The sequence below is a fragment of the Cynoglossus semilaevis genome, chromosome 3 (assembly GCF_000523025.1).
Source record: "Cynoglossus semilaevis isolate Cse_v1.0 chromosome 3, Cse_v1.0, whole genome shotgun sequence".
In the NCBI taxonomy this organism is placed as follows: Eukaryota; Metazoa; Chordata; class Actinopteri; order Pleuronectiformes; family Cynoglossidae; genus Cynoglossus; species Cynoglossus semilaevis.
In genome coordinates, this window is record NC_024309.1 from 3,587,809 (window position 1) to 3,602,831 (window position 15,023).

Sequence of the window (15,023 nt, forward strand, 5' to 3'; positions counted from 1 at the left end):
TGGCGCTGTTCTCCAACTTATGTGAAAGAAGAAGACACTGATAAACACGGTCAGTCTTTGCGACATTGTGGCGCTATCTACTGGTGCGTTTCTTCAACTACAAGGCTCTTCACTGTCTATTTATGTATTTCATTTTTTATTTTTAAATAAGTTGACTGAAAGATACATAAATGAAATTTATTTTCATTAAACCTTCATTAAAAAAACCTGAGAAAGAAAGAAAACCAACATTTTTTCTATGGTTTTGCACGAAACAATGAAACTACAAGGCCCACAACGCATTACTGCCTTCTTTACGCATGCGTCATCGGTCACCAGGGCAGCACAAACAAGGCTCCAGTTTGTATGTACGTTGCCATGGAGAGCGTACACGCGCACACGTGAACGTGCAGTACGTAAACGGCTGAGGGTTAAAGCCCGAGTGGGTTTTTATCTGAGGGAAACTCTGGGCCATCAGCAGGTCCAGACAGCGGCCGTCACCTCGGTCTACACCCCGACATGGTGAGTCTGAACATAGTCAATAAAAACAAAAGACTGTTGTTGCTGTTGTTTGCTGTGTGCTGAATCCCAGGGAGTAAAAACAAAGAATTCTACTGAACTTTAAAAAAACGGATATTATCATTATGATGATGATGATGATGATGATGATTATTATTAGTGTAGTATAGTAAAAGTACCAATATAGTAGTGTTGGTGGTAGTAGTAGTACTACTAGTAGTAATGGTAGTAGTGCTCTTATAGCAGTAACTAGTAGTACTAGTGCTACATTTAAAAAGTTTTATATTATTCATAGGTTTGTTTAGCTGATTATGCAATTAACAAGACAAATTAAACTTATTTATTAACGGAAATATAAATGTTATATGTAATTTATATATTTATATTAGTGCAGACAATATAAAGTTAAACAGTAGAATGATCTTTCTCTTTGACAATGACTGGTGTCATTGATGACATCGGTATTAGTCTAAATTCTAGCTGTGATTATCGTATGTTCTGACGTTATATTACAATAAAATGTCTGTTCTGCAACTAATTTCAGCTGTCACATTTTCAGTGTCGTACTTGTTTAAAATATCCTAGCTTAATATCATTTTTGTTGTCGATACACAATGGTTTCACCCGACAGCACAGTTACAGCAGCTCAATAAAACAATGAGGAACAGGAAGTGAAATTCAATCAGATGCTTCGTAAAGCACAGTCCAACACCCAGAGGAACTATATTGTCATTTTCTGTCACTGACCAGCTATGTATATTTTCAACATAATTGGCCTGGATTACCAGCCTCCCAGTGTCATGTGACCTGGATAGACTACGACTTAATTCCCAGTAAGTCCCTCTGCAGCAGATGCCGTATGGAAAAGGCTTGGTGCAGCTGGGTGGTTGTGTTTCTGTCTCATTGTCTCAGTGACACCTGGACATCTGGCGGTGTGAACACTCGTCTTTAACAGTGGGAAAATGTAATCGACAAAAGTCTGTGTGCAAAACAAAAACAAACAGGTGCTCGGGGAAAAAGAGCTGGATGCCAGTAAGCAAGACATCCTCTTTAAATCCCCAGTGACCTAATCTGCCTAAGGCTGTCAATGTCATCTCCTTTGGGTCATCATGTTTGGTGCCACTTACTAATGTCACACATACAGGCTCACTTCTCATGTTGACCAAACAGAAAAGAAGATCAGTTTATAGGGGATTTATTTCCCAGGTACCTGGCAGTTATTGTGTTTTCTATTCCTTTCCTTTCATTGCAGGCTGGTAAAGGACCAATGCTGAATTTTGGCTGAGAGACCAGACCTGTCAACCAGCTCTTCACAAACAAGGTTTTGGGAGATGATTTTTGATCCAGAAGAAGAAAGAAGAAGGTAAACACTAGACAGTGTCAGCTAAATATTATCTCAATTGAATATAATAGAACATTTATCATCACATTATGAATGATTCAATTATTAACTTAATTAAAATATTTCAGACGTGATGAATCGCTATACCACCCTGAAGCAGCTGGGTGACGGCACCTATGGCAGTGTGCTGATGGGAAGAAGTAATGAGTCTGGAGAACTGGTGGCTATCAAGAGGTAGAAACTGTCTCTACTTTACTTCATTCAGCAGTTTTTAACACACTGCAGTACTGGCACCTGGTACTTATAGTAGTAGTACTGTAGTAAAAAAGGAAAAGTTCATTAAGAAGCAAGTGTTCAGGGGTACGGTTTATTTTCTCTCTTTAATTACTTCATTTAATTTACTTGAAAAATATATACAGTTCTGTACATATTTGTCATTTTCTAGGCAAAAAAGGTGTTAGTTTAACACAGCAGTTTGTTTTAAGAAACAAATTAGTGTTGCGTAGTATTTGTAATGCCATTTTGAGCAAAGAATAGCTTTGTGCACTTTGCTGCACCTAAAATATGAGAGGAAAAGTTAAATTAATATTTTAGTACTTAAACAGATCAATAAAAATGTATTGCATATACAAATGTATTGGATATAAGGTGAACATCACATTGTTGAAAGACTAATAATTATTTATTTTCAATATTTTATTTAAAAAATTTATAAATTTGAATACGTGAATATTTTGAGAAAAAACAATGATGCTAAATTACGTAAAAAAATACCATTTTGGGATGTCACTAAGGTTCTCTGAGCCGTTAAAACTACCATTAAACATGATACGAGTGTTAAATATTTCAATTGCACAGCCTATTTCACCCATTACAGGTTGCCTGAAATAAATGCATGCACCCATATAAGAAATTCACAGTCACGTTGTGGACCAGCTAGTTTAAGGACTGCCGTCTGTCTTGCCGTCACCAGGGTAAACACAGCAGCTTTTATAGGTCCATGTCTTTGTTTCAGCAGCAGCATGGCTCAATAATAGATGAGAAACCTGGGAGATGTGTCTGCCAGTTGATCATTCAGTTACCGTGCAAGACAATACTTATGGTGACGGTGAAAGGGAGTGAAAGTACAGGTGGGTGTGTCAGGTTGCCGGCACAATGGAAGAAATGGTCGTAGCTGGCGGGCGCCCAAACAGTTGAAAAGATACTGTATCTTCACGTTCCCTAAATCTTACATAATTCCAGGGGGAAGGACAAGGTTTCGCTGATCAGTGTGAAAGGCTGCTCTGAAAAGATGCCTCAAATACCAGCTGTCCATGCAGGTGCAAGTGTGCACAGCACAATAGCCACAAAAATATGATATTGCCTTAGATGTAGTAATAAAAGTCAACCAAAATAAAAACATGAAATTAGCCTGGACATGGAAAAAAACAAACAAACAAAAAAAAAACCAAGTTCTTCTCCAATAATGAAAACCTGATAACGGAATGCCTGGGTTTTGCCAAACGATGTGTGCCTTAAAAATGGTTTTGGGGATAAACAGCTGTATATGAAAGTGAAAGTCACTAGATGGCAGCATTGCAGCTCATTTAATTAATCTCATACTCATACAGTGATTTTTACAGATAAATAAATAAATATTTTCAGGCCTATATCGTTGATATTGGAGTCGGAAATTAAGTGTTTAAACAATAATGGCATATCGGATATCGGCAAAAAGTTAATATCGGACATCCCTAGTTTTTATACATAAATTAAGTTTGGTATGTTCTACCAAAACTGTCATATAGAAATATCTGGTGAAGTATTTTCTTCAGTTTCTGTCTTTGGTGTCTTTAGGATGAAGAGGAAGTTTTATTCATGGGAAGAATGTATGAACCTCAGAGAAGTGAAGGTAAATGCATCATAGTGCTGCATAGTGTTGAACACAGGTGGTGTAGTTCAACTAAATTTGAACAACAGTTACAGCAGTGAAGCATATTAATGTGTATAAACACTAATTGTTTTCTCTGTTGCAACCATGTGTCAACACCAGTCACTGAAGAAGCTGAACCACGCAAACGTGGTGAAGCTGAAGGAGGTCATCAGAGAGAATGACCATCTCTATTTTGTCTTTGAGTACATGAAGGAGAACCTCTACCAGCTCATGAAGGACAGGTAAGAAGCTGAACATCACCATTTATGATTTTGGTACTGACTCACATTAATACACATTATTGGTAAAAAAACAACAACAAACAAACAGCTAAATCGGGAAAGCTAATATTGTTTACAGTCTTTTTCCATCTACTGTACACTTTAGCAGCAAAAGTTGCACCAATCAGACTGGTGTTCATGATAATGTCCAACACTGGCTGGTTAATCAGTGCAATATCTTTGTTATTTTCACAGAAGAAAATTGTTTCCCGAGTCAGTGATAAGAAACATAAGCTTTCAGATATTGCAAGGCCTGTCCTTTATTCACAAACATGGTAGGTAGACATGATCCCGTGAAGCCTCGCACGTGCATGAGAGAGCCTGGCTGTGTTTACATGGACATCAATATATCGAAGCAGATTTAGACTGAAACATCTCCTCGCCCTTAAGAAATAGTTTGGGAGTTTAAAGTTTGCTTTTATGAAGTACTTAAAGACTCAAACTCTTCCTCTCACTAAAACATGGCTGCTAGCAAGGGCAATAGAAACAACAGATTTGGACCAGTCCACAGCAGCAGCAGGCTAAATAAAATCCACACCTGCTTAGTCTGTGCTATCTTTATAGTACATTCTTAAAACGGCATAATAAAAAGTAGACTGCTACATCTTTTACACCAAGGACTATTGACAAAATCAGCATTTTGTTTTTAAACCAACTTATTTAGCTTTTGTCGCAGTCGTTTAAAAGTTTCAAAATTATTTTTTTTAACATATAAATATGTAAATAAAATAAAAAAACATTTAAGGCAGAACTGGTTCTGTGATTGGAGTGCCACTTACCCCCAGAAGGCTGCAGGTTCGATTCCACCTTGTCCTCAAATCCCAGGTTGTGCTCAAGAAAACAAGGTCATTTGGTGCCTATGACGACAATGATGGTGGCGACCCCTGGTGACGAGGGGGAAAGTGAAGTAAAAAAAATAATTACAGGCTGGACAGAATAGATTTACAAACATAGAAAATGGTGATCAGCACTGTGTGGCAAAACTAATTCACACTGGGAAGTCTTGACCTGCTCCAGTTCTTACAATTTTCAGTCAGAAATATTTTTACATCTGAGATTAAATACATAACAAAACCATACTTTAGACTCACAGGTACCATGCAGATAGACTTCACAGATAATTGATGTCCATGTAGACGTTCTATCTGTCTAACTTCAGTCTGTGCGTCTACAGTTATTGGATGTGTGAATACCTAACAGTACATGCAGGAAATCCCAGTCATAACAACAACCATCTTTGTGCAGATGCCTCCACACATCCAATGATAGTGCATGTTCCTGGTTTCTCTCCGTTTAACCTTCCTTTCTTTTTCTTCTATCTTTCACCTGTCCTATTGGGCCTGGCACTAGAGAGAGTAAGATGTTCACAGAGAATGAAATTAGGAACATCATGTTTCAAGTGCTTTCTGGGCTGGCTTTTATGCATAAGCACGGTAAGAGGCTTTACCGTCAGTCTGTACTGCTGTTCTGAAAGTAGCTTGGCCTTCTGCTCGAGTGGTGTGGTTGTATTTGTGTGTGGTTAATAGATGTTATTAATGATCAGATTAATCACATTATATAAAGATGTTTATGTAGCTTTTTTAAGCTGTAGAACATAATGTCAATATTAATGGCTACAGCACTAGCCTGTTCATGCTTCTACCTATGACTTCAGTCTGTATCAACTCCAGGCCTGTGATTATCTCCGACAGGTTTCTTTCACCGAGACATGAAGCCAGAGAACCTGCTGTGTATGGGTCCAGAACTGGTCAAAATTGCAGACTTCGGACTGGCCAGAGAAATCCGCTCTAAACCTCCGTACACAGATTATGTGTCGACCAGATGGTGAGGGAGAATCCCAAATTATTCAGGATGATTGGACCAATATTCCATCAATTTTAGCCTTGTTTAAGATGATATATTCTACTGTTTGTCCAGGTATCGGGCTCCTGAGGTCCTGCTCAGGTCATCTACCTACAGTTCACCTATTGACCTGTGGGCCCTGGGCTGCATCATGGCTGAACTCTACACACTCAGACCTCTGTTTCCAGGGAACAGCGAGGTGGACGAGATCTTTAAGATCTGCCAAGTGCTGGGAACAGTCAAAAAGGTGTGAGGAAAATTGAATCACTTTTGTCTGTTTTCCTCTAAATAAGACTTTGGCTTACATAATTGACACCATGTTTAACCATTCAAACCAGCAGAGGACTAATGTTACATAATTGACACCATGTTTAACCATCCAAACCAGCAGAGGACTAATGTTATTTAGCACTACAATGGGTCCTAAAATTTGATGGGGGGCCAGGTCAGGAGCAGATAGATGGAGTGTTAAAAGTCAGTCAGGAAAGGCTAAAATGCTTTTAACCTTTTCTATGCCATCTATTGGAGAAATGCAGGCATTGCAGGGGAAAGGCAGAATTATAATTAAAATAGAAATTAATAACAATGTGGACAAGTTTGGTGGCCCGCATCTGGCTCATGGGCTGTAGTTTGCCCATGCCTGATTTAGACTCATTACGACTAGCAATTTAATTAGAACCTTGTGTAGAATTCAAATTAAAGCTAAACAAATCACATCATATAACATGTTAATTAGTCATTAGTTATCTTCTCATGTCTTCCATCAGACTGACTGGGCAGACGGTTACCACCTCGCTGCTGCAATGAACTTCCGTTTCCCCCAGTGTGTGCCCACCCACTTAAAGACACTGATCCCAAATGCCAGCAATGAGGCTATCGCTCTGATGAAGGACCTGCTGCAGTGGGACCCAAAGAAGAGACCAACTGCTGTACAGGTAGGAAAAATACAAGGTCTGGAAGCAAACATTTAAATTTTATATAAAGCAAAGGTGAAATACTTCAAATAACATTTTCTGTTAGATTAGATGATTGTTTTGCAGTATTCTGTGACCCCTGTGTGTTGAATTTCCATGTCAGTCCTTTACATCATATATTATACCCAAGCTGAGGATAATTATGTAGTTGGACATAATATGGACTCCAGTGAGGCAATTCATTTACTGTGTAACACAGGTCTGGGACGTCTTTCCTCAGGGAGCGATGATGCGTTTCCATTTTCTGCTTACGTAGCTCCCAGGTGTACACTGCACCAAAGGTCATCTAATTTTAGCCAAGACAACAGGTTGGCCGCTTGTTTAGGTCAGATAACAAACGTGGGAGTTTGTTTGTGTTCAGGGCTGTTTACTTTTCATCCAGTTTCATTTATGGTCATTCAGAGTGTAATCATTCTCAAGTCCTCAGCAAACACAACGCAGTCTGTTTATCCATGGCTACACACACACCAGCCTCCGAGTCAATCTTTTATCAGACCCTTTCCCTTCTTTAACTTCCACTAAATGTTGATCATTGACCCTTCCTAACCCCATCGTTAGACGTTTGACTTTCAAATTCTCCCCACACCCTGTGAAAGCAGCTAAAGACAAACTGTCACAGCAAAAACTCTGATGTAACACATTTTTCTTGGCAGCTGCAGTTTACAGTAGCGCTTCTTGCATTTCCTGCCACTATCAAAAGGCTGAGTATGTAGGTCATCACCAGATGCCGCCCACAGGGAAATAAACCTTAGTTGTGCCAGGCTTTTTGTTCCAATCTGGTTTCCCAGATTGGAAGAAATGTAGTTGAAGCACTCAGGAGACTGTCTTCAGTTGTAGGCAGTTTATTAACACAGTCTAAACTTAAATACATCCAAAAATCACTGCATACCGTGGCCAGGCAGGAACAAACAGATAACGGTCAGAGAACGATGAACCGTCACAGACATCAACATGGAACTTTGGACAATGAACCAAGAAAAGACAAGAGAAGCAGGGCGGGAGGCAAATATAGACAGGGCACCAGGTGACATGAGTTAGTCAAACGAGCAGGGACTGACAGGACACAGGTGACAGTGATGACACTAATTAACCACAGGGAAACAGACAAACCTGACATTTTGGTCAAAACTTGTGTTTGAAAGATGCTATAATATATGAAAAAAAGTACCATTATGTTGAACTGTGGATTAGAAAAAACATCCAATTTCCAATTTCCCCTCTGACTCCTCTGTTAGTGGGACAGAAAAATATGAAGAATATCTCAGTAACTGCATTCCACAAATCCAACGACACACACCATTTTTTTTGTAGAATTATGATGTTATTATTAATTAAACTGATAATAACAAAAGCCCCAAACACTGTTATTTTATCACAGTATATCGCACTCTTTTATTTCAACCTTTCTTTCTCTGGCCAGGCCCTGCATTACCCATATTTTCAGGTGGACCAGGTTTTGGGCCCTCGTCCTCAAAGCCATGAGTCCAAGACAGTGCATGCAAAGCCGTTGGCTAGAAAGCAGGCCTCTGAGGCTAAAGCAGATTTACAGCCGTCTTCTTCTGAATCTAAAGTATCTTCACCCCCTGTGAGAAGTCATCATCAACATCAACCACAGCAGCAGCCCCTCCAGCAGACGCTCCTGTCCCAACCTGAAAGTGAACCAATAGGTGTGAGCCATGCAGTAAGTCTCCATGTGGTAATAATACAAATGAATGGCCAAGATTACAATCAGTTTCTACCTTAAAAAAATCAAAATGTCCAGACATTTGATCTGTCCAGAAACAACAGTTTTGTATTGTACCTTCCTGGCAGAGAACAACACCATTTGTCAGTGAGAATAATGTGGTGGTCGGGCTGAAGAGCAGTCGTCGTCGCTGGGGTCAGACGTTGTCCAGGACCCAAGAGAGTTGGGAGGAAAGCGACTCTTTAGAAAACGCTGTCTCAAACTCCAAGAAACCGAGTTTAGGGAAGGCAGAGGAGGAGAGGAACTCCAGGGAACACAACACACAGTAAGGACTGTGGTTTCTATACACAGCTGTGATGGCATTCAAACAATTAAATAAAACCTTTTTTAAATTTTATTTGTGCTTGTTTTCCATTCTCAGGCCAAAAGAGCAGAAGGCTCTGTATTCCTTCAGCACAGTTACCAAGCTGCCCAACAATATCAGGATGGGCCAGGTGGACTCCAGTCTCCCCGGATCTGCTGCTCGTCAGCACTATCTCAGCCAGTCACGATACCTGCCTGGTACGGCAATTATTACCACAGTAACGTGTGAAACAACAATCCAGGAACTTTTTGTAGTTCTAAAGGACAGTTCTATACTTCAGTAGAATTTCAAATTAAGTTTTTACTCTTGTAAAACATTCAAGACAGCATTCTTTAATTGTAATCATGATCACCAATAAAGTGTCTCCTTTATTCCAAAAATATTCCACTAAAATCTGAGTGCTGGTGCCCAGACAGACAACAACATGAGCTTTTTAATGAGTTTTTTTTATTTGTTCAAAGGGCTGATCAGCAAAAACCAGATCATACCAGGAAATAAGGAGATGAGCGGACTGATTCTGCGCGATCTATGGGAGAAATCTGCAAACACGGCAAACAAACCGCTTGCTCCTATTACAGGACTTGCTGTCAGCAGAACCATTGGAGGTACAAATCACAAGTGTCTCTTGTTCATAGAGATGATGATGGAGTTACTTATGAACATGTAAAAAAGAAAATCACTCTGAAATATAGAAAAGCGTCAGTTTTATACAACGTGTTCCCAGTTTGAAAAGATAAAAATCTATTGAATAGAGAACCTGTAGTGCACGGTCCTAGTGGGACATTTTTGTTTCCACATCAATGTGACTTTATGAATTGGTAAAATGTATCAATTTGCATGAATGTAAGACAACTCATCATGAGTTTGTGACGCTACTGTAACTGATAATGGTGAGAGGTTAATGTGTTCTGATCAGTTGTTTTGGGTCTGTAGACGAGGTCGTTTCAGGAGTCATCCCCAGGTCTGTGAATTTAGGGATCGGAGACCTTTTATAAGATCATTTGTTATGTAGACAGACACTCTATATGGGCTCCTGCTGGGCTGCTGCCTTCGCTCTCTAGTGTTTCTTTCTTTCACGTCGTCTCTCCCTCCCTGTTGATTATTCATGAGATTGAGTCTGTATAAGATCAAGTGTTTACATGGCCCGTTCTCCTACTGCTCATTTATACCCCCCCCCCATGATCCCCCCCTCCAGCTTTTGCAAATACTACAACAAAAACAAACATGTTGTTTGTTTTCTTATGTTTTCTCTTTATTTGTTTTTTTCCCCTCTTCTCGCTTCTTTCTGAACTCACACACCTCTTCAACTCCACTTTCCTGCCGTGACTGTGATTGTAGAGGAGAGTACCTCTAAATCTGTGGATAATGCACAAGAGAGAACAGTTGTTAAGGAAAGAATACGGGACAAAATTGATCTCTCTAAAGGTACAAATGCACTGTGAATTTCTCCTCTTTATTTCCCAGCCTCAGCGTGGCCTCTGATACAGCAGGCTTCAGGTATTCAGGTAGTGGCTTAACATGTGAAAGAACCCGGCAGCTAAAAGCTCTGCGGGAGACGAGGGCATAAATCCACAGTTTAGCCTGAGAACTAAGACCTCCAGTTGCTAAATAGATGGTAAATTGTAGCACAAGCACAACATCTTCAGGTGGGAACAATGAGGTTCTTTGGCTAATTATACTGATAACCATCTGCGACTGCTGCTGCAGCAGGTTGATGGTGTCACTTGAAAAGTTAAATGACTTCAATCACTCAGTCTTATTCATCGGCGCAGGTCTTTTGAGGTGATTGCATATGCAGAAGGAATCCCACACGGGCAATCATTATCAGCGTGTGAAAACGTACTTATTAGATGTGTTTACTTTTAGCTTTACTAATATAAATGATTAGCAAAGAATTTAAATTATGGCTCCAACACTTTAATTCAACACCTTCCTTCTCCTCCAGGGAATTTTGTAAGCACCAAATACAACCTGTCTGGTGGTTACATCCCTTCATTCCAAAAGAAAGAGGTGGGATCCGTGGGACAGAGAATCCAACTTGCACCTTTGGCTGGGCTGCACACAAGTAAGGATGGAAAAATTAACAGATCATTTTTGGAACTTTGCTACAAGTTGCTGCAAACTGCAAACTTTCTGCCTTCTGTTCTACATTCCACTTCCTAACTTGTTACATTCCCTTCATAGTTTTCATTCACTGGAGAAACTGATTCCTCTCTTCACTCTCTCTTTCTTCCAGTCAGTCTTTCTTCTTCCCCTGATAATAAAAAAGACAAACCAAAAGCTGCAAAATCCAAGCTCATGTCCAACCCATCTTTAGGTGAAACCAGTGAAGGTACTGTGTTTTTAGAACGGTTGCATTTACTCGAGATCTGTGGTTGGATTTCAGTGCAACACTTGAATATAAAACACATTAAAAATATGTAGCAGTTGTTTCTGCAGACTTCCCCATTTATCTGATAATATTGCTGAATGCAATACAGTTAAACATTACTCCAAAGCGGCTTTTGTTAAGTAGAAAATGGGTGTAACAGATCAGCATCCTTCTAATTTGGACCCCAAATAATCTCATAAGTGTGCATGACAACATTGACATCATTATTACTGCAGGTCAAATGTCCTACCTCATTTTCTAAACCAATAACTTTAATTCCTTGCACACAGTTTGAGACAAAATTCTTAACAGATGACTGATGAAGCCATATGGGACCAACTTGTAGACACATCTCTATATCCATTTTTATTTCTATTTTTTTAGTGAATCTCTTTAAAGGTCTAGTGCATTATGGCACAAGTGGGGCATAATGCTTCCACTAGTGATAATAATGAGTATTAACAATGCCTGGCTCAGCAAAAATTTCTTAAAAATATATTTTAAAAGAATTTGATTTTCTTAGTTAAGCTATTTTCTCCTTAAATGTATACATATAGTACACAAGAAGTTGACAAACTAACCAATGTCTTCCACCAGATTACGAGGGCTGGAAGAGGAGGACAGATGGGACTCACCTGAAGGGAAGCAGCTACTCAGCTCTGAGGAAAACATCTGGTAATCTGATGACTAGAGGTCCTACTGTACAGCCTGTCCATGGGAGGGTGGACTGGACATCTAAGTACGGTGGAAATCGATAGCTTTGGGAAAAGTGTGCATCAGCTTTTACTTGTTTGACAAGGTACTGTGTGGATGTACACACCTGTGTCTGTGAAAGTGAGTCAAACAAGTTGTGCGCACAACAGAAGCCCAGAAAAAAAAAGGATCCTGCATCCATGTGTATGTGACACCTCACACCTTCTTGTCTAAGTTTTTTTAATGTGCATGGAAACTGTACATTTTGTATAAAATGGTTGCCATGAACAGACACTTACTAATCTGAGCGACAATCACACTGTTCCTGAAAGATTCAGTGTCAGCCAATTACACAGTTCATTGTTGGAGAATCTTAATAGAATTCAAATGTAGTACAATCCTTTTTTTAAAACCAGCTTTTATTTGAGAATGTTGTTTTGATTTCCCTGCACAAATGTTAGTCGCCTTCGACCATCTACGAGGCTGCGAACATTTGTATAATGCATAATTTTGTAAGCATTTTATACAAATAAATATATACTAAAGTATTGTTTGATTTTTTTTATTCTGTTATATACACAAAGTACTATATCTCATCATACTTTCAAAAAAGAAAAGAAAAAAGAAATCACATTAAATGACAAAATGCTGCTCATACGTAAGGATACATTTCTGAATCTTCACAATATCAAGACTCCTGAGGTTTCTGGAGTAAAGCCACACTGAGCTTGGCCACCATGAGAAGACTGGAACAAAGTAATAGACTTGCATAAAACAACGCAAAACATATTTTTTGCTTTTTTACTTCTCAGTTAACAAAAACATCAGATAAGCGAAAAACAAAGAAATACAAAGACCCCCTGTGAAGATTACTGTGCTTGTTTAAGTTAAAACAACTTTTTTTTTTACCTTGCTCCAGCCATCAACCCTGCCGGCATAAATTTTCTGGATCCGTAGAACCTCTTACCCATGAGACCAGCCAAAGCTCCTGAAGTAGCTGAACCAAAAAAGGATGCAATATGAAATGTCATATCTCACAGAGAGATGTATGGCTATGAAATAGAAATTTCAAATAAATCCAGAAAAATACATAAACCACAAAGCCAATAACACATACCAAGGGACACCCAAACATTATTGGGATCGTTGGATGTCTGATAGGCACCAAAGCCTGCAAGACTTCCAAAAAGAAGCCCAGCAGCCAAAGATGGAACACTGCCTGAGAAATCAAACAAATATGTAAAATGTCAACGATGGCACTCAGGCAGAGAACAGGCAGGTTTGAGTCTCATATACTGGTACATTTAAGGGTAAATTCAAAAATTATCAATATTATATAACGGTATATAGTGTTATTTAGGCTAAGATCAATGTTTTTGGTGACTCGACCAGTGTCGGACCAATACTTTCAGTAAGCTTTGGATTGGCTTTCTTTTTTTCCCTTAAAATAAAATATAACAAACAGCTATACCTGCTTTCACGTAACCAATGACTCCACCAGATGCGACAAGTGCTGCATATCCATAACCAGCCCAGTCCACAGACATGTTAGACGCCTGTTAGGGAACAAAAATACACACTCAGTCTGTGGTAATTTAAATACGACACCTTTCCGTTGAAAAGCCTGTAAAACGACTTACACAAGTGAAAAAATCTAAAGGGCTATCGAAGTGCAGCCAAACAGAGGTATTAGACAGGAGAAACTGAGTCAATAGAAAGCAAGTAATCATTGCAGACTCCGACAAAAGTTACCACTGACAGGTTGGACTGCAAAAACGGTTACATTCTGGCGCCACATACAAACATTTGCCCCTGTCTGCTTTAAGAGATAAGCGATTCCGTTAGGGCGCAACATGCATGAACTTGAGACACATTTTATGAGAATACAAGATAGACTTATTGAAGGAATCTCATAAAATATACTAACAAAATATTTCCCTAATAGAATGCATTGTATACATAAAGGCCCCAACGGTACTAATATGTAATAAGATAAATACAACAGGCGTAAAAACGAAAATATAAACGTACAACCTTGGTAAGACTTCACTGCTATCAGGAACAAGCGCGTGTTTCCCACCGGACATAAATGGTTGTTGCACGGTGCATGCAATCAGATGTCCGACGGGAAACGTAGATTCTAGTCATTACAAAAGTGAGTTTCGTACATAATAATAATAATAATAATTATTATTATTATTGTTGTTGTTGTTGTTGTTATTGTTGTACATTAAATTCAAAAACCTTGAAATTCGTATATGAAACATACCATAAATTCTTGTATAGTCAAAGCTCGTCCTAATATAACTAAAAAATAAAAAATTATACAAACATTGTCATACAGAATTCAATATACCAGTATCAGGCATTAGTGTTACATATCCTTAAATATATACACCATAGAAGTGCCATATCGTACATCTAAACCCACACGACATATAGGAAGAGAGAATTCGGACAATACACAAAGTCTTTGAAAAAATACTTTTTTATTTTTTTATTTTTTTAAGTTTCGTTTAAGTTTTCGTCTCGTGTCACTGAAACCAATGTCAACTTATTGTTTTGACAGGAATGATATTTGTTTTATGTTTTACAACCACAAGATGGCAGTCCAGGATAACATTGCAATCTATACATCATCCAGACCGTACACAGTCTGGTTAACATTACCATATTCCACGGTTTTATGGTCTTTGTTTTATCAGCTGGAAGAAAGATGGCGCTAAAATACAATTTATTGCTACAGCTGTGCAGCGTTTCACACAATAGGCTTTAGACCTCATTCAGAAGTCTACTGCTTTACAGATGTTACACTTTAAATTAAGCTTTTTGAGTGATTTTGACAGAGTGACTGTCGGTGTCAATGTCAAACACATCCATTTAGAGAAAAGATAAAATCTGCCAAATATCAAACAATACTTATCTAAAGAGTAGTAATCCAATTCCTTGAGAACTTGTGTCGAAATACTTAGAACAACCACCAATGCTTGTTCAAAACATACAAGAGAATGAACTGAATTTGTGAAAGTCGCTTTTTGCGATACTTGGCAAAGATATATATT

At 38.8% G+C, this 15,023-nt stretch overlaps 2 protein-coding genes and 1 long non-coding RNA gene across 7 annotated transcripts; 1 reads left to right on the forward strand and 2 right to left on the reverse strand.

The window, feature by feature from the left end:
• Positions 1-57: 57 nt before the first annotated feature.
• On the forward strand, positions 58-12,649 carry mak (male germ cell-associated kinase). 4 transcript variants are annotated; one of them, XM_025054517.1, is made up of 16 exons: positions 58-501; positions 1,751-1,861; positions 1,969-2,074; positions 3,677-3,731; positions 3,873-3,994; positions 4,229-4,308; positions 5,725-5,857; positions 5,951-6,122; positions 6,643-6,810; positions 8,270-8,530; positions 8,662-8,858; positions 8,955-9,094; positions 9,359-9,502; positions 10,843-10,962; positions 11,134-11,229; positions 11,866-12,649. In XM_025054517.1, the coding sequence occupies exons 3-16, from the start codon at positions 1,974-1,976 to the stop codon at positions 12,024-12,026; spliced, it is 1,950 nt and encodes a 649-aa protein (XP_024910285.1). In that variant the 5' UTR covers positions 58-501; positions 1,751-1,861; positions 1,969-1,973; the 3' UTR covers positions 12,027-12,649. The 4 variants fall into 4 exon arrangements, with proteins under 4 accessions (XP_024910285.1, XP_024910286.1, XP_024910288.1 ...); XM_025054518.1 differs by lacking the exon at positions 11,134-11,229 and having other exon boundaries at positions 61-501; XM_025054520.1 differs by lacking the exons at positions 58-501; positions 1,751-1,861; positions 1,969-2,074; positions 3,677-3,731; positions 4,229-4,308.
• Positions 10,128-12,038, reverse strand: LOC112486844 (uncharacterized). Its single transcript, XR_003049390.1, has 2 exons — positions 11,904-12,038; positions 10,128-10,952 (listed from the first exon to the last, which is right to left on the reverse strand). It is a non-coding gene; the product is annotated as an uncharacterized LOC112486844 (long non-coding RNA).
• tmem14ca (transmembrane protein 14Ca) lies at positions 12,508-14,084 on the reverse strand. 2 transcript variants are annotated; one of them, XM_008307530.1, is made up of 5 exons: positions 13,996-14,084; positions 13,433-13,517; positions 13,079-13,180; positions 12,871-12,958; positions 12,508-12,707 (listed from the first exon to the last, which is right to left on the reverse strand). In XM_008307530.1, exons 2-5 carry the CDS (start codon positions 13,506-13,508, stop codon positions 12,650-12,652), a joined length of 324 nt encoding a protein of 107 aa, XP_008305752.1. In that variant the 5' UTR covers positions 13,509-13,517; positions 13,996-14,084; the 3' UTR covers positions 12,508-12,649. The 2 variants fall into 2 exon arrangements, with proteins under 2 accessions (XP_008305752.1, XP_024910290.1); XM_025054522.1 differs by lacking the exon at positions 13,996-14,084 and adding an exon at positions 13,602-13,870.
• Positions 14,085-15,023: the final 939 nt, after the last annotated feature.

What these genes read in the sequence shown, in the direction of transcription:
- tmem14ca (XM_025054522.1), bottom strand. Translation starts at nt 13,691, where the DNA reads ATGATTACTTGCTTTCTATTGACTCAGTTTCTCCTGTCTAATACCTCT. An exon ending in CTTTAGATTTTTTCACTTGT is followed by an intron (nt 13,518 to 13,601) that starts GTAAGTCGTTTT and finishes GTTCCCTAACAG; the next exon opens with GCGTCTAACATGTCTGTGGA. An exon ending in GGGTTGATGGCTGGAGCAAG is followed by an intron (nt 12,708 to 12,870) that starts GTAAAAAAAAAA and finishes ACTTTGTTCCAG; the next exon opens with TCTTCTCATGGTGGCCAAGC.
- mak (XM_025054517.1), top strand. Translation starts at nt 1,974, where the DNA reads ATGAATCGCTATACCACCCTGAAGCAGCTGGGTGACGGCACCTATGGC. An exon ending in GTCCTTTATTCACAAACATG is followed by an intron (nt 4,309 to 5,724) that starts GTAGGTAGACAT and finishes TATCTCCGACAG; the next exon opens with GTTTCTTTCACCGAGACATG. An exon ending in TTTGGCTGGGCTGCACACAA is followed by an intron (nt 10,963 to 11,133) that starts GTAAGGATGGAA and finishes TCTTTCTTCCAG; the next exon opens with TCAGTCTTTCTTCTTCCCCT.